Source organism: Oncorhynchus nerka, linkage group LG27 (assembly GCF_034236695.1).
Source record: "Oncorhynchus nerka isolate Pitt River linkage group LG27, Oner_Uvic_2.0, whole genome shotgun sequence".
In the NCBI taxonomy this organism is placed as follows: domain Eukaryota; kingdom Metazoa; phylum Chordata; class Actinopteri; order Salmoniformes; family Salmonidae; genus Oncorhynchus; species Oncorhynchus nerka.
Genome location: NC_088422.1, coordinates 24,924,153 through 24,947,788, shown reverse-complemented (window position 1 = coordinate 24,947,788; position 23,636 = coordinate 24,924,153). Strand labels below are relative to the sequence as shown.

Genomic DNA, 23,636 nt, shown 5'->3' with positions numbered 1-23,636 from the left:
CCTGGGGTTACAGCCTGACTCTGCCATGATGTTTTTCTGGTGTATCCACCTCAGGGTCGTCAAGGAGACAATGGACTCAATGGCATACAGGGGTCACCAGTGAGTAGCACTTTTAAATCATGTCCTTGTCCTCTTGTTTGGTTAGATGGCACTTTGATGATTTGGTCATTTTGTTTTCTAGAGACAGATTAAGTTATGAGGTCCATGGTTGGCTGATGTGAATGTACTATGGTCCATATTTGTCTTCTGGTTGAATCAGAAGATAATAAAAAAAATATGTTTTTATTGTTACATACATCAGATAGGTGCAATGCAATGTGTTTTTTACAGGGGCAGCCCTGGAGCAAATTAAGGTTAAGTGCCTTGCTCAAGGTCACTGGTATTTGAATCAGTGACATTTTGTTTACTGGCCCAAAGCTTTAACCGCTATGTACTTAGGGTCCTCCAGGCCTACCAGGGCCAGAGGGCAAGACAGGAAAGCCAGGCCCCCCAGGAAGCCAGGGGCCGCTGGGGCCTCAGGTGCTAGCCGGACCCACCGGGTTTCCAGTAAGTGGGTACTTTTCATCTTTCTCATTGTTTAATTCCAATTTAAAAATGTCATCAGAGGCCTATCTGTATATTGGTATTATATTAGTATATTATATTATTTTTGTATTATTATATATTCTGTTGATTAAATATTTTAATGAACATTACAGATATTAACATGTATTATCAACACATGTATAGTCACTCTTGAGTCTGATAATCTATTTTATCTACTGTATCCAGGGCACTCCTGGGATAGATGGAGTAATGGGGCAGGTTGGAGAAAATGGAGTGCAGGTGAGTTCAATGCCAGCCCTAGCTCTTGTCTTTTTCTATTTTCCAATGATAGATTGAAAGGAATAAAGCATGAATCATGACAGCCAGTAATGCATTGAGTGATGTACTGTACTGTTGTGTATGTTTAGGGAGCAGCAGGGCCTGTTGGGGACAGTGGGCCATCTGGACTGGATGGACAGCAGGTGTGTGTCTGTTCTTAGACAGTCGTACCCATCCACCTCCATTAGGACTGATGTTGTGTTTTTTGCTATTTCTTGTTTTCATGGTGTAAAGTGTGGTATATCATACAATACCTTTGCAATAGTGCTATCATGGCTGACATTGATGACCCTGTACTGTATTCTCCTGCCTCCCAGGGTCCCCCAGGAACAGTTGGTGAGGAGGGGCCATCTGGCAGGAAGGGGGAACCGGTCAGTGACATCATCACAATAGGATTTCCTCCCTTTTTCAGTAGTTCAGTTCAAATATGTTAATTAGATCGCTCACTACTCTATCCCCACCTTTCTGACCCCATCTATGTTGCTGTGAGACAGGGAGCTCCAGGTCCCTTTGGAAAGGCAGGGCCGAATGGACTACAGGGAGAGCCAGGGCCACAGGGCTCCCAGGGGATGCAGGGTGAGCCTGGGCCAAGGGGCAAAGAGGTCAGTTGTATTACCCTTTCTACCAAGCTCATCTACAGACACAGGCTGCCATCATTATCAGCTTGGGATGTGGTTATCATGGTTTTCTGTGATTGTCTGTTGCAGGGAGAGATGGGAGGTTTCGGCAACAGAGGATATCCTGGTCCTAAAGGACAAAAGGTAATGGAATTAACAGGATAAAGAAGGACTACTTAATATATGCTTTATGTGTGGTTCTATATGTATTATACAATGCCTGTTAAGAGTCTTTGTAAATGTTTTCTTGCTCCTCTGCTATACAAATCCTAATCTGATACTTTCCATATTGTTGTTTTTCCTCTCTAGGGGGACATAGGACCTCGTGGATTTTCTTGGTTGGAGGGGCCCTCAGGAGCTCTTGGGGACAATGGGAAAAGAGGAGTGAAGGGAGAGAAGGGCTACGTAGGACTACGAGTGAGTGACTGATAAGGTGTATTCTATACTAATGTTTGATGGTTTAATAGAGGTGATGTGTGTGTGACATGTAGATTTGGTGCTTCAACAGTGTTCTGTTTCTTTTCATCAGGGCCAGGTGGGGTTGATGGGGGAAGCTGGACCATCGGGCTTGTCTGGACTGGAAGTAGGTTTGAAGTAGACTGGAGTGCATTGATAGTTAGAACATCTGTTATTACTCAGTAATGGCAATGTCTCTAATGGCTTTGTCGTATACTCTGCCTCACAACCTGTTATTGTTCCAGGGTGTTCCAGGACCTTTTGGATTAGCTGGGGCTGATGGACCACAAGGGCAGAAGGTACAGTATGATGTTGAAATTCTCTAATCACGATCGGGACAATGATGCCAAAGAGCTGTACAGTAATATGGAGTTGTAATTTCTCTAGGGGGACAAAGGCCCTTATGGTATGGCTGGGAACCCTGGAAACTCAGGCCTTAAGGTATGTATTGCCAGCAAAATTGTTGTTCATTTTCATGTATGAATTATAGAGAGTAATGTAACTGTAGCCTTGATTGGTTTTATTGAGCTGTTGTCTTCTAATGACAGGGGATGTCAGGCATCAGTGGAGTGAATGGTGACATGGGGAAACATGGACCAAAGGTACCTAGTATCCAAATCATCTGCCAATTTATATTGATAAGATTGTAATTCAAACCATATGCACAGCATCATTGATTGCACTTGCATGGTCAATTTCTGTCATAATTCAATTTTGTTGGTTTATTGTAGGGAGTGCGGGGAGGCATGGGGAGACAGGGAGAGATTGGTCCAAAGGGTTTCCCCGGACTTAAGGGGCCCAAAGACGAGCCTGGAGATAAAGGAGAACCAGGAGAGCAGGTGAGGCTGATTGATATCTTTCTTTCTAGAGAACATCTAAATTGTTCATTAAGATGACGGTCTGAATGTCTCTGTCGGGTCCAGGGGCCAGAGGGTCTTCCAGGCGACAGGGGGCCCCAAGCGTCTCCTGGATTGAAGGTAGGAACACAGACACATATGAACTGTGGTGTTGATATGTCTTTGGCAACATGACATAAGTTAGTAAACATTTTGGTTGATGTTTTTTTTTTACTCATCCCTACTCTTAGGGTTTGCCTGGTGAGGTGGGGCCTCAGGGAACTGTTGGCCCACCAGGACCTTTGGTAAGTGCTACAATAGCGTTTTAGACCTTATATACAAATGAAACACACATATTCCAATATCTTCACCAGAAATAAACGTCTACTGATGACGTTTTAGGATAAGTCAATATTACCCTTTTGCTCTTCAGGGACCAAAAGGTCAAACAGGCCCTGAGGGGAGACTAGGCCAGAAAGGTCAAAAGGTCCAGTTAAGCTTCACCTTTCACCCGTCTTTACATCTACATATATAGTATTTAGCACTCTGTCCCATTCTGACATCCTACCTGTATCAAAGGCCATATCATAATGTCCACTTAGTGTAGTATGTGATTGTAGGTCTTTCTTTTTGTCAGGGGTATGATGGTCGAAATGGGTATCCAGGAAAGACCGGACACATTGGAAGGAGGGTGAGAATTACACCATTGCTTATTCAGTCTCTTTTTCATATGTTAAAAATTTATCGTTCCAACTAATATGGATTTTGATTCTTCATTTGATTCTAAAAGCTGTTTTTGTTTCCATGTAAGGGGAATAGAGGAAAAACTGGAAGCAAAGGCTTAGGTGGAGAGAGAGGAGAAAAGGTCAGTAATCACTATTGACCGTGAGAAACTCTGGCCCGATTTTGCATTCGCCATAACATACAGTATAATGTTTCTTCACCTTGATAATATTTTGCAGTGGTGAGAGTTTGTGTAAGGTCAATGGGGCATCACATTTTAATCAGGATTTGACCTTTCTTTGGCCTACAGGGAAAGAGGGGATATTTTGGTTCAACCGGGCCTCCAGGAAGACAAGGGCCTTACGTAAGTTATTTGATCTGTTTTGGAAAGGCTGTGTGCACTTTTCAATGCCAGGAGGATTAGCTGTATAACTCAATCACTGGGTCCCCAAAACTCAGCAAATAACGTCCCTTGTTTCTCTCAAAGGGGACACCTGGCTTACACGGAGAGAAGGGTCTAATGGGTGGCCCAGGTATAGAGGTAAGACCTTGACTGAAGCCTCAACAGGATTATGATATGATTGAAGAAGTACAGCACTTTGAGCTCATTTTATGTGACACTAATATATTTCCCCTAAACTTACAGGGAGAGAAGGGGAAGATGGGATTAACAGGTCCTCCTGGAGGTCAGGGGTTGAAGGTACTTTTGAACTCATTTATCCCAAGAAGCATATTACACTTGAGTCAGATGTACTAAAAATCTTAATGTAGATTCACTATGGATGCATTTTGCCTCCATCATTCCCATGTTCATATCCCTATACATTTCCTGTATGTAATAATGGACCCAGTTCCATGATCTATTGAGTCAGTTGAGTGTCTGTTTCAGGGGACACAAGGCCCTTTGGGTCAGACAGGGAGGGCTGGTCTAAAAGGAGAACAAGTAAGATGCACCTTCTAGTATCTGTCCGTCTAGTGTGTTCCGACTCAGTGTTCTGTTAAGTATTCATCATTAATCGTGGCATTGCTATTGAGTTGTATTGACAGTGATTTATGTGTTCTGTCTTTGTAGGGAGACATTGGTCCTCATGGGGAATGGGGGACCCCAGGTCTACCTGGACTGCCTGTAAGTTGTCCTTTTTCAGAAATATGGTACTGTTATTACCCTTGTGTTTCTGAAAATATCATAAACATACTTATACAGGAAAAAAAGTAAATGCTAATGTGATGAATTTTCTCTTTCTATAGGGTTTGTTTGGAGAAAAGGTATGTGTATAACAGTTCTCTAAATACAAATACACACATTTGTTCTGTTTTTTATTTCATACCTTTGTGTCTTGTCAATGAATTATTTGGAGATTGGGGGATTGACTGAGGGCACTGACTAAATTTGCCTAATTGTCAGGGTCTAAAAGGATTTGCTGGAACAGCAGGTCCTGTTGGAGTGAGAGGCCTGCCTGTGAGTATGACCCTACTCACATCACAAAACATTACAGTAGCAGACACTTTACATCTGTTTAATGAAATCAAAATCATTCCTGACCCAATCTGGCATCCCAGGGCAATGAGATTCATTTAGATATTGTGTTTGTTTTTCCTTATTTATGTCAGGGCCTCCCTGGACCTCCTGGCCCCCCTGGAACGTCTCTGAATCTCTCTCTGGCACAACTCAAGGCAAGTCGTTGGTAATCTATCCAAGCACATCCAAATACTTCCATTTTGAAACTAAAGCCATTTTTTTTAACCTTTATTTAACTAAGCAAGTCAGTTAAGAACAAATTCTTATTTTCAATGACGGCCTAGGAACAGTGGGTTAACTGCCTGTTCAGGGGCAGAACGACAGATTTGTACCTTGTCAGCTTGGGGATTTGAACTTGCAACCTTCCGGTTACTAGTCCAACGCCCTAACCACTAGGCTACCCTGCAAATTTAGCCATAACTATTTATATTACAACACCTCCTTGTTTCACCCCCTGCCTGATCAGGACCTCATGTACCTGTCAGACAAGCCCAACTACCTCCTGATCCAGACTCTGCTGGATTTATTGCACCAAGAACTGCACTTGCTCATAGATCCACCAGATGGCACTAAAGAACACCCGGCTACCACCTGCTTGGAGCTCTGGCTCTCCCAGCCCAACTTCACTAATGGTATGCGCTTTTTCCACAATGTGAAGACTTCTCTGTTATATTCTAATACCACAATATTGGTATCAGATATTTTAAAGCATCTTAAATGTACAATATGCTTATTGGATTTGTGTGGGAGCGGTTGTACAGCAGCAGAGAGATGGAACCCTGCTCAGTTTCTGATGTAAAGGTTGTTACATGTTCCAGGGATGTATTACATTGATCCTAACCAGGGCAGCCCAGCTGATGCCTTTCTGGTCTACTGTGACTTCACTGCAGCACCAAAGACCTGTCTGTCTCCGCTCCAGCCTCAGGTACTTGCACACACACTTCTGGCTCTGGGACCCACTGAACTTTAGATCTTATATAATATGGTAATAACATATGCTAAATGTATGTAATAACATATGAAATACATTCGAACTTCAGGTGCCAGTAAAAGCATGGCTGAAGGATTCTGGGACAAATAACTCATTTCATTGGTTGAGTTCAAAGGAAAAAGGCTTTCAGGTAAACCTCAAATCCAATCATGATTCTCAAATCCAATCATATCAAAGTTTATTTGTCATATGCAAAGGATACATGTGGTGTACACAGTACAATGAAATGCTTTTGTGTTTCTGGTTTGATTTCCTTCCTTCCATGCCCTCTCCCAGTTTGAGTATCTAGGACCCAACGTGGTGCAGATGAGATTCCTGAGGTTGAACAGCAGGCTCACCAGTCAGAACATCACCTACTCCTGCCAGCCTGGGAACATACAGGGACCAGGCGAAAGAGAGGTGAAGTTCCTGGCAGACACACAAAGACAGAGTTACCTGGGGACATTACAAGATTGCGTGGTATGTTATTAGACTACCCTATAATGATTACCATGTACTGTATTAGATTGTGGTGGTGGTGGTGGTGGTGGTGGTGAGGAGGGAAGGCTGTTGAGAGATGGTGAAGAGAGTCACTTCAATACTTAATGTACTTTGTGTTTCTCTTGGCAGCCCTCTGAGGAGCTGCATTCCGGAGGCCGTCGTGAGGCGGTGTTCCAGTTTGAGAGTGAGGACTTGGATCTGCTTCCCCTGAGAGATCTGGCAGTGTTCGGCAGCAGTGACCTCACACAGGAGTTTGGATTCACTGTTGGGCCTGTGTGCTTCAGCTAAAGGAAGAGAGACACTCTCTAAGGACTGATAAGAGCAGAGACAACAATGAGACAACCACCAGCCAGTGGGGAAATGACCCAGAGAAATGGGAGAGAAACAGATACAGAGAAAGACATCAGCATCTCTCCTCTTCTCATGACATTCTTGTTTATTGCTAAGACAAAGTAGACGTACCAACCAACAGGAAAAAGTGTCTCTTTTCTCTATCCAAAGATTGACCAGTTACAAATATGAACTGGTTAGTCTCTCCATTTTCAGAGGCCAGTGATATTCTTGAGAGAAATGATCTTTGTATTTTTGTTTACACTGATTTCACTGGTGATATTGAAACATGCTTATTTATGTAATTGGTTTAAATAACCGAGGTTTCTTTAAATGCTAAAAGTTGCTATAATTATTTTTTCACGTTTCCCATACTTAATTCAGGTATGTTCTTGATGAAGAGCACTGTGGTTTACACATTAACCTTCACTGCTGCAATTTAACAATGTGTCCCAAATTGGAGACATAGCTAAATCTCTATTTTATTAGCTCCGTGCTCACTCTACGTCATTATATACACACTATACCCTTACATCTGCAGTTAGAAACTAAGAAACATTCCAATATTGATCCCTTGGTTTTGACTATTATTAGGAACTATGACAATGAATTCTGTCTGGTGATAATATTGTATGCATTATTGCATCACCTGATAGATGCAGTAACCTAATCACCATTTGTGAAATTGTGATGTTTTGATTTCTGTTGATACAGAGGAACAATGCAGTACTGTAAAAAAAAAAAATGTGTTTTTACGTTTTTCTTCAGTTTCATCTTTGTTTCAAGATATGTATTTAATTGTGTGATTTACTTAATTTATATGCTGGCCATTTTCTTTGTTGTTTTTCTTTTTAAGTTTGAATAAATAGCAATCATTCATATTCTCATGTTTTGTATTATGCCCCCGAGATAATAGTACTTTTGTTGTTAGACGGAAATGTATGAATAAATGAAGGGACTGTACTAATTAATTCCTGATGAATTGGTATTATCGTATGGAATATTACACACAATTTATTGAGCACCCAAACCATTTGAAAATAAGCTATTTTATTTTCAGTAAAACTTGAAACAATTGAAAACGATGTGATTTGACTAGATTCGAATGAAAATGAACTACTGATGTTTCATTAAAAGTAATCGGACGAAGTGTTGATTTGAGAGAAAGGCGTGTATTTACAATGTATCATCCTCAGACTTGTATCAACGAATGTATTTTGTTGCTTCCGCTCTGTTCGGTCAGGTTACTTTTTCTAGCACTGAGCGCGTGGCATGTATAGATATTGCATTGCTGCTTTTGAGTAGAGAATCGTTCTCTTCAAGGTATGCAATCGTTTTATACGAACACTTGCAGTTTTCCTGTTAGACATGCTCATCGTTTGTAGTAAATTAACTTTACTCGTGTAACTGCTTGTTTTTAGGCTGTAGGCCTCGTAATGCCTCGGTCTATAGTCGCTTTGTGAATCGGTCAAGCTTCGCTCAAGATCTAGGACATTGGAATTGTGAGCTCTGAAGAGCACGAGATACCATACACTGTTGAATAAAAGGTAAAGTACATTTATTTCTAAATTCAACGTCTTATTTTAGTATACGTTTTGATTGTGTTAGCTTGCACATTGTTTTTGTTTGCGAGGATGTTTTCAGTCGTAATTATCAGGGGCGTGTTCATTACGCAGATTCTGTTGGTTAACGTTTCTTAAACGGAACGAAACGGGGAGGGACCTGCCTGAATTTGTCCAATAGAAACTCTTGTTTTGCTCCCGTTTGGTTCTTACACGGTAAACTGTTTCCGTAATGAATACATTCCAGCTGTTGCGAGTAGACTTCGGGCATAGTCTCCTCTAGCTAGCAGATTGTAACGGGCTAATGTGACGCTCCAGTAGCGGTTACAGGATAGGTACTGTTTGGAGAAGCACAGAGCATTTTCGACCAGCCTTTTTTGGGCCAAACATGTATCTTCTAAAATTCCCGTGTCCAGTTGCAAGTGGTTTGAATTTATAAAATGCTCCGATATTAAAATACATGTTTTGTGCCAAGTGATCCAACAATGTATACGCAGCCATCTTGTCTAATTCAAATGTTCTCTCTTTCATTGATCAAAACAACCGTGTCATCATGGCATGCAGCACTTTGGGGTGGTCATCCACCTGTCTCAATGAGGGGATTTGATTCATCTGAACCGTGTAGGCGTTTTGCACCGGGTGAAAGTTGATTGCGTTCATTTTGGAACCGGGCTGCTCCCTGGCATGAACAAGGTGCACTGTTCAAAGCCCACAGTCTGCTCAACACAAACGTGACGTAATGAGTAGTATTTTGTGTTTTCTCATGCAAAAGTGATTTGCCTTTGAAAAGAAACACTTGATCTGCCTTCCCAATGAATGGATGTTCCCCAATGCTGGAAGGGGGCCGAGTGAAAAAAAGTTTGGGAACCAGTGGAGGCTGTTGAGGGGAACGAGGTGGCTGTTGATTTCAGCGCACATATGGGTGCACACAGTGTTGAGAACCAGCTGAGCACTCGCTCATGTCCGGATTATGGAATCTATACAACACACCACTAAAGCTATAGAATACAGGTAGACTAAGCCTAACTACAGTAATAGATGCATGAAGAATGTGTCCCTACGCCAAACAGTACCTACCCTGAGCATCACATTAGCCCGTGACAATCTGCTAGCTACTTCTCGTCAGCTGGCATACAGTATCTTAAAAGTCATTTCTTTCCTTTCGAAGCTAATTTGACCTGTTTGGGAACAAATGTAAGCAATGTTTTCAATAGTTAGGTCAATTGGCAGGCTGCAAATAAGGAAATACAGTGACAATAATGTAAATATAACAATAATATATGCCATTTAGCCGACACTTTTATCCAAAGCGACTCACCAAAGCGATGTGTGTCCCGGAAATCGAACCCACTACCCTGACATTACAAGAGCCATGCTCTACCAACTGAGCTACAAAGGACCAGTCAAGTACTCACTAACAATAATTGGCTGTGATTGACAGGAATATTTTCAAACATGTCATTATTATCAATAAAAGGTTTGTAAATGAAACTGCATTGCTTTGTTTTCAGATATTATGCTTTATTCGTCAATTGAAACAATCATAATTGTAATTGTATGCTATATCCTACAAACATTTAGTCCTATTTATGTGTCCTCAATATTGAAAGTAATTTGGTCTAATAAAGCACATCTCTCTACAGTTGAGTTTGTATAATTAGAGAAGGGAGGTTGTGTTGCCTCTGCTGTAATTTCTAATTTGCAGCCTACTTTCCTCCTCTAGCATAGAGTCTATGACTTCACTGTGGGGTAGGCTGGAGACATGCACTCACCATCAAGGAAGGAATTTGTGTCTTTAACCTTCACTGGAAGTGGCAACTATAACAGCAAACAGTGGAGAAGACAGTCATGCTGGAGGGTGAGTGAGTGCTGAAGGAAGTCAACCAACCTACTTATCTTAATCACAAACTCTGATCTGATGACTTACTATGTATGCTTTGCAGTTGATTGATAGGCTATACTATATATCCCGCTGAATGTTTTATACCGCAAATATAGCATGACATTTTTAATGGTTTACTAACTTGAATGAAAAAATGCCCCGAGACACAATTATCATCATATCCATAATATCATGTGATTGTCACTCCAACAGAAAATGACTAGTTCAGACCTGTCGCTTTCAATCTGTGGAGATATGACACCAGGATGGTGATGTTTATCCGAAGAATATAACAATGCAGTGCCTCTGTGTATAGTACGTAGCAGCATGGTACTGACAGTTGATCAGACATGTTGCACTGTGTGTGACATTCAGTGGTTCTTCTGGATTTCCTTCTTCGTGTGACTCTCTCCTGACAGACAAGCTAGTGCAATCAATTGTAGCTGAGTTTTGGTGTTATTTACTCTGTTTATTGCTTTGTAATTTTTTATCTCCTCCAATTTGCACCCATTTCTCCACAGAAATGGAAACAGTTATCCAGATTGCAGCGCAACCTCATCCTCTTCAGCGTGGCTCTCATGTTAGTTTGTGGGATTGCCACTTACCCCACTGTCACAGAACACTTCAGAGGTAAGGCCAGCAAGAAAATCTACTTGTTATGGTGGTGGGGACTCTGTTTTTGAGGCACCAGAGACTGAACATCCTCCCCTATGTACCTCCCCAGGCCTTACTGTTGTTGTGAAGGAGGATGATGGCCATGTTCTGAAACTGGTCATCCCTGAGGTCCTACCTGAGTCGGATAAACAGAACCAACCACTAGTACCAGAGCCACCTTCAGAGGTTGGTACATTCCACTCCTCTAATACTAAAGCTAGCCTTTGGCTGTGAGAAATATGTGCAGTGATACATTCAGTAAGCAGTGTTGAAGTGAATCACTTCCCTTAACGTGTCTTGTCCTTCAGAAGGAGAAGAGGGCACCCCACAAGCGGGGGCCACCCGGCCTGCAGAACCGTCTGCAAAAGAAAGGCACCGGGTCAGATATCCAGGAGGAGGAGAATCCGATTCAAGAAGCAAAGAAAGCTGACAAAGAAAAGGGAGAGAAGCCACTTGTTAAGTAAGACTAGTCTCTAATCAGAGGAGATGACTAATGGATAATGAAAGTCAATTTATCTCTGATACATAAGCATTTATTGCATGCATGGATTAGCGAAGTGATGGTGAGGAGTACTCTGGATAGAAACTAAAACTCTGTTCCAAACATGTTTTCTGGTCTTCTCATCTTGACCGACACCTATGTGTGTTTAATAGGCGTGGGGCCTTGATTGAGGCTGACCAAGCCACTGAAGGAGGAACTGCCAAGGAAGCAGAGAACAAGGTGGCTGTCCCAGCGGTTGAGCAAGAGGACCATTCACACGAGCCAGGTCTGTACCATGTCTCTGCCGCTTGTGTGTGTGTGTGTGTGTGCAAACCCTCCCATAGCCCACCCTTCATGACCATTAACAACAGTTGTTTATTAAGCACAAGTTGAGTTTGATAGAGGGCAACTAGCGCTTTGAGAGGAAATGTGCATGGTCTGAAAGAGATTTAGTTATTTGAAATAGAAGTAATTCATTTATAATTCTTTAGATGGTAGTTAATTATCTTGGCGTGTGTGTTTCAGAATTCGATAGGCTTGAGGCAGTACGAGATGCTTTCAGACATGCGTGGAAGGGATACAAAGAGTTTGCCTGGGGCCAAGATGAGCTGAGGCCCATCTCTAAGTCCTATGGAGAGTGGTTTGGCCTGGGCTTGACCCTGATTGATGCCCTGGACACCATGTGGATCCTCAACCTCAGAGAAGGTACTTCAGTGTTTCCCCTAGGATTTTTTTACAGCAGCGATGGCAAAGTTAGATGTTTTTAAAGCTAATTTCCTGCAATTCTACACATTTTGCCATGGGGCAGAGAGAAATGTGATTGTTATTTCTCAAAGATATGTATCTCCATTATCTTTTTAACATACTTTATATCTGGTTTTAGTCGTTTTAAGTTGACACTGATTTTTTTTTACCATCCCTAAAATTACCCCCCTAAAAAAAAAATATATACAGTATATTATTATTATATAAATCATATATTACTGCATATTATTATATAAATCATATCATACATTATCATATATTACCGTATATAAATCATATCATATATTATCATATTACATTATCATATATTACCGTATATTATTATATAAATCATATCATATATTATCATATTACATTATCATATATTACCGTATATTATTATATAAATCATATCATATATTATCATATTACATTATCATATATTACCGTATATTATTATACAAATCATATCATATATTATCATATTACATTATCATATATTACCGTATATTATTATATAAATCCTATCATATATTATCATATTACATTATCATATATTACCGTATATTATTATATAAATCCTATCATATATTATCATATTACATTATCATATATTACCGTATATTATTATATAAATCATATCATATATTATCATATTACATTATCATATATTACCGTATATTATTATATAAATCCTATCATATATTATCATATTACCGTATATTATTATACAAATCATATCATATTACATTGTCATTATATACCGTATATTATTATATAAATTGCTTATTTAATTTGGCGGCCACAATTTAGCAGCGCCACTGCTGAATGCATATAGGGAAAACGCGACTTATATTCATGATCCAACTTTTCTTTGTATCTGCTATATCATAGAGTTTACATGGAGTTAGACCACTAAAGTTGTGGTTGGTCTCTTTTGGACAGAGTTTGAGGAGGCTAAGACCTGGGTGTCAACGGAGCTATCCTTCAATAAGAACGTTGATGTGAACCTTTTTGAGAGCACCATCCGTATCCTGGGCGGCTTGCTGAGCACTTACCATCTGACTGGAGACACTCTGTTCCTGGACAAGGCTGTGAGTCACATGCAGACAGAGAGACATGCAGACAGAGAGCTGGTTGTTACTGTTACTGCTGCTGTGCCTCTGACATTTCCTCCTTCTGCCTCTCAAAGACCCTTTCATGGGATACTGCTAGGTCTTATGAGTTCTTTCGTGAAATAACTTGTTTTTCTGTGGTAGGGGGTCTGGCTAGGGAAACATATTGATTGGCCTTCTGTTGTTCTTTTGATGACCTTGCAGAAAGATATAGGAACGAGGTTAATGCCTGCCTTCAACACCCCGTCCAAGATCCCCTACTCAGATGTGAACATTGGGAAGGGTACGGCCCACCCCCCTCGATGGACGTCGGACAGCACTGTTGCTGAGGTCACCAGCATCCAGCTAGAGTTTAGGGAGCTGAGTCGCCTCACTCAGGACACACGCTACCGGGTAATATTCACAAGCAGTGTTCTAGTGAAAGGACTCGATTAATGTCAGCCTTCTGGACAACGTTTGATTCCACAGCACTTTATCAATCATCTCTGACAACACTTTAAGATAGAGTCTTTAGTTGCTACATCAATTTCTGGACTTATAGATTAATGATGTATATGTAATTTGATTATTGAAAAAGATAACTTATAAATGTCTTACTTATTATTCCATCAGAACCCCCAAATATAAGCTTGTTTTACTCCAATGTTTGTACATAAAGAAAAAGTAAACAAACACTGTATATCCTCAACATGATTAAAACAATAATGGTCCTTGCATCCATAGCTCTGTCTATGAATTTGAGTGGTTACATTTCCCCAGGTGCATTCCTCAGCTTTGTACCAAAACAAAAGCGGGGTGACTGCTTTGTTAGTGATTCATTTACGGATTCTAGCTTTAACTTACATATCCCCCCCCCCCACCTCCTTTCTCATCCAGGCTGCAGTGGATAATGTCATGCAAAAAGTCCACAAGCTGGAAGGGAAGCAGGACGGCCTCGTCCCCATGTTCATCAACACCAACAGTGGCCAGTTCACCCATCTGGGGGTCTTCACCCTGGGCGCACGAGCAGATAGCTACTACGAATACCTCCTTAAACAGTGGATACAGGGAGGCCAGAAGGAGACAGAGTGGGTTTTCTAAACACTTTTCCTGTCTACTTTTCTCAAGGCTGTCGTGAGGTTGAGGCTGACACTAATTCACAGAGTCAGGTCTAGCCACTAGATTCCTACTCATCTTGTCTAGGCTCCCTGCTAAGTACTGGAGGCAGGCAGCAGAGTTGTCGCTGTTTTAGCTTGCTGTCGTGTTTGACAGTCCTAAGCTTGATCTCCTCAGCTCCCTTGATGTAACTGACATGACTTAAACAGCCCGTCTCTCTGTTACCTGCAATTCTGTGTGGATGTGGCTGAATGGCTGTATGCCGTATCAGGCTGTGCACAAGACTATTCATGACTGTCTGGTAATATTTGCTTAACTTCATGCACAACTAGGTCTTCAGAGCTACTTTATAAAACATTTATCCTCCGTTGGAACAGCTCTCACAGACCCAGCGCAGCTTGAGGACTTTGATGCTTGAGGACAGATTTGGTTCTTGTGCTATGTTTAAAGTACTTGTTTGAAATTGTATTTTTATTTCATTGGCTCAGTGCTCTATCAGTTGGCGTTGACACTAGATTCTATGGGACACTTATCAAACAATAATAGTAAAAGTACCATTCAGCTGATGTTTCTCAGTATTTGTACAGTTATTAGCCATATTCCTTTGTCAAACCAGTAGTGTTTTTATACAGAGCAGTACACATGGACTGGTGGAGGTACTGGTCCAAAGTGTTTGGCTGTAAATGCTGTGTCTGTGCGTGTGTTTGGCTGTAATGCTGTGTCTGTACGTGTGTTTGGCTGTAATGCTGTGTCTGTACGTGTGTTCTCCAGTGTTTGGCTGTAATGCTGTCTGTGCGTGTGTTCTCCAGTGTTTGGCTGTAATGCTGTGTCTGTGCGTGTGTTTGGCTGTAATGCTGTGTCTGTACGTGTGTTTGGCTGTAATGCTGTGTCTGTGCGTGTGTTTGGCTGTAATGCTGTGTCTGTACGTGTGTTTGGCTGTAATGCTGTGTCTGTGCGTGTGTTCTCCAGTGTTTGGCTGTAATGCTGTGTCTGTACTGTGTCTGGCTGTAATGCGTGTGTTTGGCTGTAATGCTGTGTCTGTGTGTTTGGCTGTAATGCGTGTGTTTGTTTGCTGTAATGCTGTGTCTGTGCGTGTGTTTGTCTGTGCTGTGTTTGGCTGTAATGCTGTGTCTGTGCGTGTGTTTGGCTGTAATGCTGTGTCTGTGTGTGTTTGGCTGTAATGTGTGTTTGGCTGTAATGCTGTGTCTGTGCGTGTGTTTGGCTGTAATGCTGTGTCTGTGTGTGTGTTTGGCTGTAATGCTGTGTCTTTGCGTGTGTTTGGCTGTAATGCTGTGTCTGTGCGTGTGTTTGGCTGTAATGCTGTGCTGTACGTGTGTTTGGCTGTAATGCTGTGTCTGTGCGTGTGTTTCCAGTGTTTGGCTGTAATGCTGTGTGTCTGTGCGTGTGTTTGGCTGTAATGCTGTGTCTGTGCGTGTGTTTGGCTGTTTGGCTGTAATGTAATGCTGTGTCTGTGCGTGTGTTTGGCTGTAATGCTGTGTCTGTGCGTGTGTTTGGCTGTAATGCTGTGTCTGTCTGTGCGTGTGTTTGTGCTGTAATGCTGTGTCTGTCTCGTGTGTTTGGCTGTAATGCTGTGTCTGTGCGTGTGTTTGGCTGTAATGCTGTGTCTGTGCGTGTGTTTGGCTGTAATGCTGTGTCTGTGCGTGTGTTTGGCTGTAATGCTGTGTGTGCGTGTGTTTGGCTGTAATGCTGTGTCTGTGCGTGTGTTTGGCTGTAATGTCTGTGCGTGTGTTTGGCTGTAATGCTGTGTCTGTACGTGTGTTTGGCTGTAATGCTGTGTCTGTGCGTGTCCAGTGTTTGGCTGTAATGCTGTGTCTGTGCGTGTGTTTGGCTGTAATGATGTGTCTGTGCGTGTGTTTGGCTGTAATGCTGTGTCTGTATGTGTGTTTGGCTGTAATGCTGTGTCTGTGCGTGTGTTTGGCTGTAATGCTGTGTCTGTGCGTGTGTTTGGCTGTAATGCTGTGTCTGTGCGTGTGTTTGGCTGTAATGCTGTGTCTGTGCGTGTATTTGGCTGTAATGCTGTGTCTGTACGTGTGTTTGGCTGTAATGCTGTGTCTGTGCGTGTGTTTGGCTGTAATGCGTGTGTTTGGCTGTAATGCTGTGTGTTGTGGCTGTAATGCTGTGTCTGTGCGTGTGTTTGGCTGTAATGCTGTGTCTGTGTGTTTGGCAGTGTAATGCGTGTGTTTGGCTGTAATGCTGTGTCTGTACGTGTGTTTGGCTGTAATGCTGTGTCTGTGCGTGTGTTTGGCTGTAATGCTGTGTCTGTGCGTGTGTTTGGCTGTAATGCTGTGTCTGTGTTTGAAAACTGTGTGTTTGGCTGTAATGCTGTGTCTGTGCGTGTGTTTGGCTGTAATGTGTGTCTCTCCGTGTGTTTGGCTGTAATGCTGTGTCTGTGCGTGTGTTTGGCTGTAATGCTGTGTTTGGCTGTCTGTGCGTGTGTTTGTGTTTGGCTGTAATGCTGTGTCTGTACGTGTGTTTGGCTGTAATGCTGTGTCTGTGCGTGTGTTTGGCTGTAATGCTGTGTCTGTGCGTGTGTTTGGCTGTAATGCAGTGTTTGTTTGGCTGTAATGCTGTGTCTTTGCGTGTGTTTGGCTGTAATGCTGTGTCTGTGCGTGTGTTTGGCTGTAATGCTGTGTCTGTGCGTGTGTTTGGCTGTAATGCTGTGTCTGTGCGTGTGTTTGGCTGTAATGCTGTGTCTGTGCGTGTGTTTGGCTGTAATGCTGTGTCTGTGCGTGTGTTTGGCTGTAATGCTGTGTCTGTGCGTGTGTTTTGGCTGTAATGCTGTGTCTGTAGTGTGTGTTTGGCTGTAATGCTGTGTCTGTGCGTGTGTTCTCTGTAATGCTGTTTGTGCTGTAATGCTGTCTGTCTGTGTTCTCCAGTGTTTGGCTGTAATGCTGTGTCTGTGCGTGTGTTTGGCTGTAATGTGTGTCTTGTTTTGGCTGTAATGCTGTGTCTGTACGTGTGTTTGGCTGTAATGCTGTGTCTGTACGTGTGTTTGGCTGTAATGCTGTGTCTGTGCGTGTGTTCTCTTTGCTGTTTGGCTGTAATGCTGTGTCTGTGCGTGTGTTTGGCTGTAATGCTGTGTCTGTGCGTGTGTTTGGCTGTAATGCTGTGTCTGTGCGTGTGTTTGGCTGTGTGTTTAGCTGTAATGCTGTGTCTGTGTGTGTTTGCTGTAATGCTGTGTGTGTTTGTTTGGCTGTAATGCTGTGTCTGTGCGTGTGTTTGGCTGTAAATGCTGTGTCTGTGCGTGTGTTTGGCTGTAATGCTGTGTCTGTGCGTGTGTTTGGCTGTAATGCTGTGTCTGTGCGTGTGTTTGGCTGTAATGCTGTGTCTGTACGTGTGTTTGGCTGTAATGCTGTGTCTGTACGTGTGTTTGGCTGTAATGCTGTGTCTGTACGTGTGTTTGGCTGTAATGCTGTGTCTGTACGTGTGTTTGGCTGTAATGCTGTGTCTGTGCGTGTGTTTGGCTTTGGCTGTAATGCTGTGTCTGTACGTGTGTTTGGCTGTAATGCTGTGTCTGTGCGTGTGTTTGGCTGTAATGCTGTGTCTGTGCGTGTGTTTGGCTGTAATGCTGTGTCTGTGCGTGTGTTTGGCTGTAATGCTGTGTCTGTGCGTGTCTGTTTGGCTGTAATGCTGTGTCTGTACGTGTGTTTGGCTGTAATGCTGTGTCTGTGCGTGTGTTTGGCTGTAATGCTGTGTCTGTGCGTGTGTTTGGCTGTAATGCTGTGTCTGTGCGTGCGTGTGTTTGGCTGTAATGCTGTGTCTGTTGCGTGTGTTTGGCTGTAATGCTGTGTCTGTGCGTGTGTTTGGCTGTAATGCTGTGTCTGTACGTGTGTTTGGCTGTAATGCTGTGTGTTTTTGGCTGTAATGCTGTGTCTGTACGTGTGTTTGGCTGTAATGCTGTGTCTGTGCGTGTGTTTGGCTGTAATGCTGTGTCTGTGCGTGTGTTTGGCTGTAATGCTGTGTCTGTGCGTGTTTGGCTGTAATGCTGTGTCTGTGCGTGTGTTCTCCAGTGTTTGGCTGTAATGCTGTGTCTGTGCGTGTGTGTGTCTGTGTCTGTGCGTGTGTTTATAATGCTGTCTGTAATGTGTTTGGCTGTAATGTGTGTCTGTGCGTGTGTTTGGCTGTAATGCTGTGTCTGTGCGTGTGTTTGGCTGTAATGCTGTGTCTGTACGTGTGTTTGGCTGTAATGTCTGTGTTCTCAGTGTTTTGGCTGTAATGCTGTGTCTGTGCGTGTGTTTGGCTGTAATGCTGTGTCTGTGCGTGTGTTTGGCTGTAATGCTGTGTCTGTGCGTGTGTTTGGCTGTAATGCTGTCTGTGTGTGTGTTTGGCTGTAATGCTGTGTCTGTTGTGTTTGGCTGTAATGCTGTGTCTGTGCGTGTGTTTGGCTGTAATGCTGTGTCTGTACGTGTGTTTGGCTGTAATGCTGTGTCTGTGCGTGTGTTTGGCTGTAATGCTGTGTCTGTGCGTGTGTTTGGTGTTTGGCTGTAATGCTGTGTCTGTACATGTGTTTGGCTGTAATGCTCTGTGTGTGTTTGGCTGTAATGCTGTGTCTGTAATGTGTTCTCAGTGTTTTGTAATGCTCTGTGCGTGTGTTTGGCTGTAATGCTGTGTCTGTACGTGTGTTTGGCTGTAATGCTGTGTTTGGCTGTAATGCTGTGTCTGTACGTGTGTTTGGCTGTAATGTGTCTGTGTTTGGCTGTGCTGTGTCTGTGCGTGTGTTTGGCTGTAATGCTGTGTCTGTATGTGTGGCTGTAATGCTGTGTCTGTGCGTGTGTTTGGCTGTAATGCTGTGTCTGTACGTGTGTTTGGCTGTAATGCTGTGTCTGTACGTGTGTTTGGCTGTAATGCTGTGTCTGTGTCGTGTGTTTGGCTGTAATGCTGTGTCTGTGTGTGTTTGGCTGTAATGCTGTGTCTGTGCGTGTGTTTGGCTGTAATGCTGTGTCTGTGCGTGTGTTTGGCTGTAATGCTGTGTCTGTGCGTGTGTTTGGCTGTAATGCTGTGTCTGTGCGTGTGTTTGGCTGTAATGCTGTGTCTGTGCGTGTGTTTGGCTGTAATGCTGTAATGCTGTGTCTGTGCGTGTGTTTGGCTGTAATGCTGTGTCTGTGCGTGTGTTGGCTGTAATGCTGTGTCTGTGCGTGTGTTTGGCTGTAATGCTGTGTCTGTACGTGTGTTTGGCTGTAATGCTGTGTCTGTGTTCGTGTGTTTGGCTGTAATGCTGTGTCTGTGCGTGTGTTTGGCTGTAATGCTGTGTCTGTACGTGTGTTTGGCTGTAATGCTGTGTCTGTGCGTGTGTTTGGCTGTAATGCTGTGTCTGTGCGTGTGTTTGGCTGGCTGTACGTGTTTGCTGTGCTGTGTCTGTGCGTGTGTTTGGCTGTAATGCTGTGTCTGTGCGTGTGTTTGGCTGTAATGCTGTGTCTGTACGTGTGTTTGGCTGTAATGCTGTGTCTGTACGTGTGTTTGGCTGTAATGCTGTGTCTGTGCGTGTGTTTGGCTATAATGCTGTGTCTGTGCGTGTGTTTGGCTGTAATGCTGTGTCTGTGCGTGTGTTTGGCTGTAATGCTGTGTCTGTACGTGTGTTTGGCTGTAATGCTGTGTTTGGCTGTAATGCTGTGTCTGTGCGTGTGTTTGTTTGGCTGTAATGCTGTGTCTGTATGTGTGTTTGGCTGTAATGCTGTGTCTGTGCGTGTGTTTGGCTGTAATGCTGTGTCTGTACGTGTCTGTGTGTTTGGCTGTAATGCTGTGTCTGTACGTGTGTTTGTAATGCTGTGTCTGTACGTGTGTTTGGCTGTAATGCTGTGTCTGTGCGTGTGTTTGGCTGTAATGCTGTGTCTGTGCGTGTGTTTGGCTGTAATGCTGTGTCTGTGCGTGTGTTTGGCTGTAATGTGCGTGTGTGTAATGTCTGTGCGTGTGTTTGGCTGTAATGCTGTGTCTGTGCGTGTGTTTGGCTGTAATGCTGTGTCTGTGCGTGTGTTTGGCTATAATGCTGTGTTTGTTTGCTGTAATGCTGTGTCTGTGTGTGTTTGGCTGTGTCTGTTGTGTTTGGCTGTAATGCTGTGTCTGTGCGTGTGTTTGGCTGTAATGCTGTGTCTGTGTGTTTGGCTGTAATGCTGTGTCTGTGCGTGTGTTTGGCTGTTTGGCTGTATGCCAGGTCTGTACGTGTCTGTGCTGTGTCTGTACGTGTGTTTGGCTGTAATGCTGTGTCTGTACGTGTGTTTGGCTGTAATGCTGTGTCTGTGCGTGTGTTTGGCTGTAATGCTGTGTCTGTGCGTGTGTTTGGCTGTAATGCTGTGTCTGCGTGTGTCTGTGCGTGTGTTTGTAATGCTGTCCTGTACGTGTGTTTGGCTGTAATGCTGTGTCTGTGCGTGTGTGTCTGTACGTGTGTTTGGCTGTAATGCTGTGTCTGTGCGTGTGTTTGTAATGCTGTGTCTGTCTGTCGTGTGTTTGGCTGTAATGCTGTGTCTGTGCGTGTGTTTGGCTGTAATGCTGTAATGTCTGTGCGTGTGTTTGGCTGTAATGCTGTGTCTGTACGTGTGTTTGGCTGTAATGCTGTGTCTTGTGTGTTTGGCTGTAATGCTGTGTCTGTGCGTGTGTTTGGCTGTAATGCTGTGTCTGTACGTGTGTTTGGCTGTAATGCTGTGTCTGTGCGTGTGTTTGGCTGTAATGCTGTGTCTGTGCGTGTGTTTGGCTGTAATGCTGCTGTGTCTGTGTGTCTGTGCGTGTGTTTGGCTGTAATGCTGTGTCTGTGCGGCTGTGTTCTCCAGTGTTTGGCTGTAATGCTGTGTCTGTGTTCTCCAGTGTTTGTTTGGCTGTAATGCTGTGTCTGTGCGTGTGTTTGGCTGTAATGCTGTGTCTGTGCGTGTTTATTGTTGTGTCTGTGCTGTGTTTGGCTGTAATGCTGTGTCTGTGCGTGTTTGGTGTCTGTAATGCTGTGTCTGTGCGTTTGGCTGTAATGCTGGCTGTGTTTGGCTGTAATGCTGTGTCTGTACGTGTGTTTGTGTGTTTGGCTGTAATGCTGTGTCTGTGCGTGTGTTTGGCTGTAATGCTGTGTCTGTACGTTTGGCTGTAATGCTGTGTCTGTGCGTGTGTTTGGCTGTAATGCTGTGTCTGTGCGTGTGTTTGGCTGTAATGCTGTGTCTTACGTGTGTTTGGCTGTAATGCTGTGTCTGTATACGTGTGTTTGGCTGTAATGCTGTGTCTGTGCGTGTGTTTGGCTGTAATGCTGTGTCTGTGTTTGGCTGTAATACTGTGTGTGTCTGTGTTTGGCTGTAATGCTGTGTCTGTGCGTGTGTTTGGCTGTAATGCTGTGTCTGTGCGTGTGTTTGGCTGTAATGCTGTGTTCTGTCGTGTGTTTGGCTGTAATGCTGTGTCTGTACTTGGCTGTAATGCTGTCTGTGCGTGTGTTTGGCTGTAATGCTGTGTCTGTACGTGTGTTTGGCTGTGTCTGTGCTGGCTGTAATGCTGTGTCTGTGCGTGTGTTTGGCTGTAATGCTGTGTCTGTGCGTGTGTTTGTTATGCTGTGTCTATGTAATGCTGTGTGTGCGTGTGTGTTTGGCTGTAATGCTGTTTTGGCTGTAATGCTGTGTCTGTGCGTGTGTTTGGCTGTAATGCTGTGTCTGTACGTGTGTTTGGCTGTAATGCTGTGTCTGTGCGTGTGTTTGGCTGTAATGTTGTGTCTGTGCGTGTGTTTGGCTGTAATGCTGTGTCTGTGCGTGTGTTTGGCTGTAATGCTGTGTCTGTACGTGTGTTTGGCTGTAATGCTGTGTCTGTGCGTGTGTTTGTGCTGTACGTGTGTTTGGCTGCTGTGTCTGTGTGTTTGTGTGTGTCTGTGCTGTAAATGCTGTGTCTGTGCGTGCTGTTTGGCTGTGTTGTCTGTGCATGTTGTGTCTGTGCGTGTGTTTGGCTGTAATGCTGTGTCTGTGCGTGTGTTTGGCTGTAATGCTGTGTCTGTGCGTGTGTTTGGCTGTAATGCTGTGTCTGTGCGTGTGTTTGGCTATGCAATGTGTGTCTGTGCGTGTGTTTGGCTGTAATGCTGTGTCTGTGCGTGTGTTCTGTGTCTGTAGTGTTTGGCTGTAATGCTGTGTCTGTGCGTGTGTTTTGGCTATAATGCATGTCTGTACGTGTGTTTGGCTGTAATTGCTGTGTCTGTGCGTGTGTTTGGCTGTACGTGTGTTTGGCTGTAATGCTGTGTCTGTACGTGTGTTTGGCTGTAATGCTGTGTCTGTTGTGTTCTCCAGTGTTTGGCTGTAATGCTGTGTCTGTACGTGTGTTTGGCTGTAATGCTGTGTCTGTGCGTGTGTTTGGCTGTAATGCTGTGTCTGTGCGTGTGTTTGGCTGTAATGCTGTGTCTGTACGTGTGTTTGGCTGTAATGCTGTGTCTGTACGTGTGTTTGGCTGTAATGCTGTGTCTGTGCGTGTGTTTGGCTGTAATGCTGTGTCTGTACGTGTGTTTGGCTGTAATGATGCTGTGTCTGTACGTGTGTTTGGCTGTAATGCTGTGTCTGTACGTGTGTTTGGCTGTAATGCTGTGTCTGTACGTGTGTTTGGCTGTAATGCTGTGTCTGTGCGTGTGTTTGGTACGTGTGTTTGGCTGTGCTGTCTGTACGTGTGTTTGGCTGTAATGCTGTCTGTGCGTGTGTTTGGCTGTAATGCTGTGTCTGTCTGTGTGTTTTGGCTGTAATGCTGTGTCTGTGCGTGTGTTTGGCTGTAATGCTGTGTCTTTACGTGTGATTGGCTGTAATGCTGTGTCTGTGCGTGTGTTTGGCTGTAATGTGTGTGTCTGTACGTGTGTTTGGCTGTAATGCTGTGTCTGTACGTGTGTTTGGCTGTAATGCTGTGTCTGTCGTGTGTTTGGCTGTAATGCTGTGTCTGTGCGTGTGTTTGGCTGTAATGCTGTGTCTGTGCGTGTGTTTGGCTGTAATGCTGTGTCTGCGTGTGTTCTCCTGTGTCTGTGCGTGTGTTTGGCTGTAATGCTGTGTCTGTGTGTTTGGCTGTAATGCTGTGTCTGTTGTGTTTGGCTGTAATGCTGTGTCTGTACGTGTGTTTGGCTGTAATGCTGTGTCTGTACGTGTGTTTGGCTGTAATGCTGTGTCTGTACGTGTGTTTGGCTGTAATGTCTGTGCTGCAAGCATGTCTGTGCGTGTGTTTGGCTGTAATGCTGTGTCTGTGTGTTTGGCTGTAATGTTTGGCTGTAATGCTGTGTCTGTGCGTGTGTTTGGCTGTAATGCTGTGTCTGTACGTGTGTTTATTGTAATGCTGTGTCTGTGCGT

At 43.6% G+C, this 23,636-nt stretch overlaps 2 protein-coding genes across 4 annotated transcripts in view; both read left to right on the top strand.

Moving 5' to 3' along the window:
- The window catches only part of si:dkey-61l1.4 (collagen alpha-1(I) chain), a 34,541-nt gene extending 26,838 nt beyond the window's left edge, over nucleotides 1-7,703 (top strand). For both annotated transcript variants that reach the window (XM_029637047.2, XM_065011491.1), the window contains 31 exons: nucleotides 55-99; nucleotides 439-546; nucleotides 772-825; nucleotides 954-1,007; nucleotides 1,182-1,235; nucleotides 1,359-1,466; nucleotides 1,572-1,625; nucleotides 1,791-1,898; nucleotides 2,011-2,064; nucleotides 2,183-2,236; nucleotides 2,325-2,378; nucleotides 2,486-2,539; nucleotides 2,669-2,776; nucleotides 2,861-2,914; nucleotides 3,025-3,078; nucleotides 3,207-3,260; nucleotides 3,411-3,464; nucleotides 3,585-3,638; nucleotides 3,807-3,860; nucleotides 3,984-4,037; nucleotides 4,143-4,196; nucleotides 4,386-4,439; nucleotides 4,569-4,622; nucleotides 4,745-4,762; nucleotides 4,902-4,955; nucleotides 5,108-5,170; nucleotides 5,482-5,647; nucleotides 5,834-5,940; nucleotides 6,056-6,136; nucleotides 6,283-6,465; nucleotides 6,616-7,703. In XM_029637047.2, the coding sequence (XP_029492907.2) occupies nucleotides 55-99; nucleotides 439-546; nucleotides 772-825; nucleotides 954-1,007; nucleotides 1,182-1,235; nucleotides 1,359-1,466; nucleotides 1,572-1,625; nucleotides 1,791-1,898; nucleotides 2,011-2,064; nucleotides 2,183-2,236; nucleotides 2,325-2,378; nucleotides 2,486-2,539; nucleotides 2,669-2,776; nucleotides 2,861-2,914; nucleotides 3,025-3,078; nucleotides 3,207-3,260; nucleotides 3,411-3,464; nucleotides 3,585-3,638; nucleotides 3,807-3,860; nucleotides 3,984-4,037; nucleotides 4,143-4,196; nucleotides 4,386-4,439; nucleotides 4,569-4,622; nucleotides 4,745-4,762; nucleotides 4,902-4,955; nucleotides 5,108-5,170; nucleotides 5,482-5,647; nucleotides 5,834-5,940; nucleotides 6,056-6,136; nucleotides 6,283-6,465; nucleotides 6,616-6,774 (2,280 nt within the window). In that variant the 3' untranslated portion in view covers nucleotides 6,775-7,703. The remainder of the gene's footprint in view (nucleotides 1-54; nucleotides 100-438; nucleotides 547-771; nucleotides 826-953; nucleotides 1,008-1,181; nucleotides 1,236-1,358; nucleotides 1,467-1,571; nucleotides 1,626-1,790; nucleotides 1,899-2,010; nucleotides 2,065-2,182; nucleotides 2,237-2,324; nucleotides 2,379-2,485; nucleotides 2,540-2,668; nucleotides 2,777-2,860; nucleotides 2,915-3,024; nucleotides 3,079-3,206; nucleotides 3,261-3,410; nucleotides 3,465-3,584; nucleotides 3,639-3,806; nucleotides 3,861-3,983; nucleotides 4,038-4,142; nucleotides 4,197-4,385; nucleotides 4,440-4,568; nucleotides 4,623-4,744; nucleotides 4,763-4,901; nucleotides 4,956-5,107; nucleotides 5,171-5,481; nucleotides 5,648-5,833; nucleotides 5,941-6,055; nucleotides 6,137-6,282; nucleotides 6,466-6,615) is intronic.
- A 318-nt stretch (nucleotides 7,704-8,021) lies between these two features.
- Nucleotides 8,022-23,636, top strand: part of LOC115111439 (endoplasmic reticulum mannosyl-oligosaccharide 1,2-alpha-mannosidase-like) — a 61,721-nt gene continuing 46,106 nt past the window's right edge. Inside the window, exons 1-10 of one of the 2 annotated variants that reach the window (XM_029637480.2) lie at nucleotides 8,022-8,363; nucleotides 10,102-10,236; nucleotides 10,782-10,890; nucleotides 10,985-11,100; nucleotides 11,226-11,374; nucleotides 11,569-11,681; nucleotides 11,921-12,100; nucleotides 13,085-13,233; nucleotides 13,459-13,647; nucleotides 14,131-14,321. In XM_029637480.2, coding sequence (XP_029493340.1) covers nucleotides 10,141-10,236; nucleotides 10,782-10,890; nucleotides 10,985-11,100; nucleotides 11,226-11,374; nucleotides 11,569-11,681; nucleotides 11,921-12,100; nucleotides 13,085-13,233; nucleotides 13,459-13,647; nucleotides 14,131-14,321 — 1,292 coding nt within the window. In that variant the 5' untranslated portion in view covers nucleotides 8,022-8,363; nucleotides 10,102-10,140. Of the gene's footprint in view, nucleotides 8,364-10,101; nucleotides 10,237-10,781; nucleotides 10,891-10,984; nucleotides 11,101-11,222; nucleotides 11,375-11,568; nucleotides 11,682-11,920; nucleotides 12,101-13,084; nucleotides 13,234-13,458; nucleotides 13,648-14,130; nucleotides 14,322-23,636 lie in introns of both variants that reach the window. The other variant, XM_029637479.2, reaches the window with a different exon arrangement.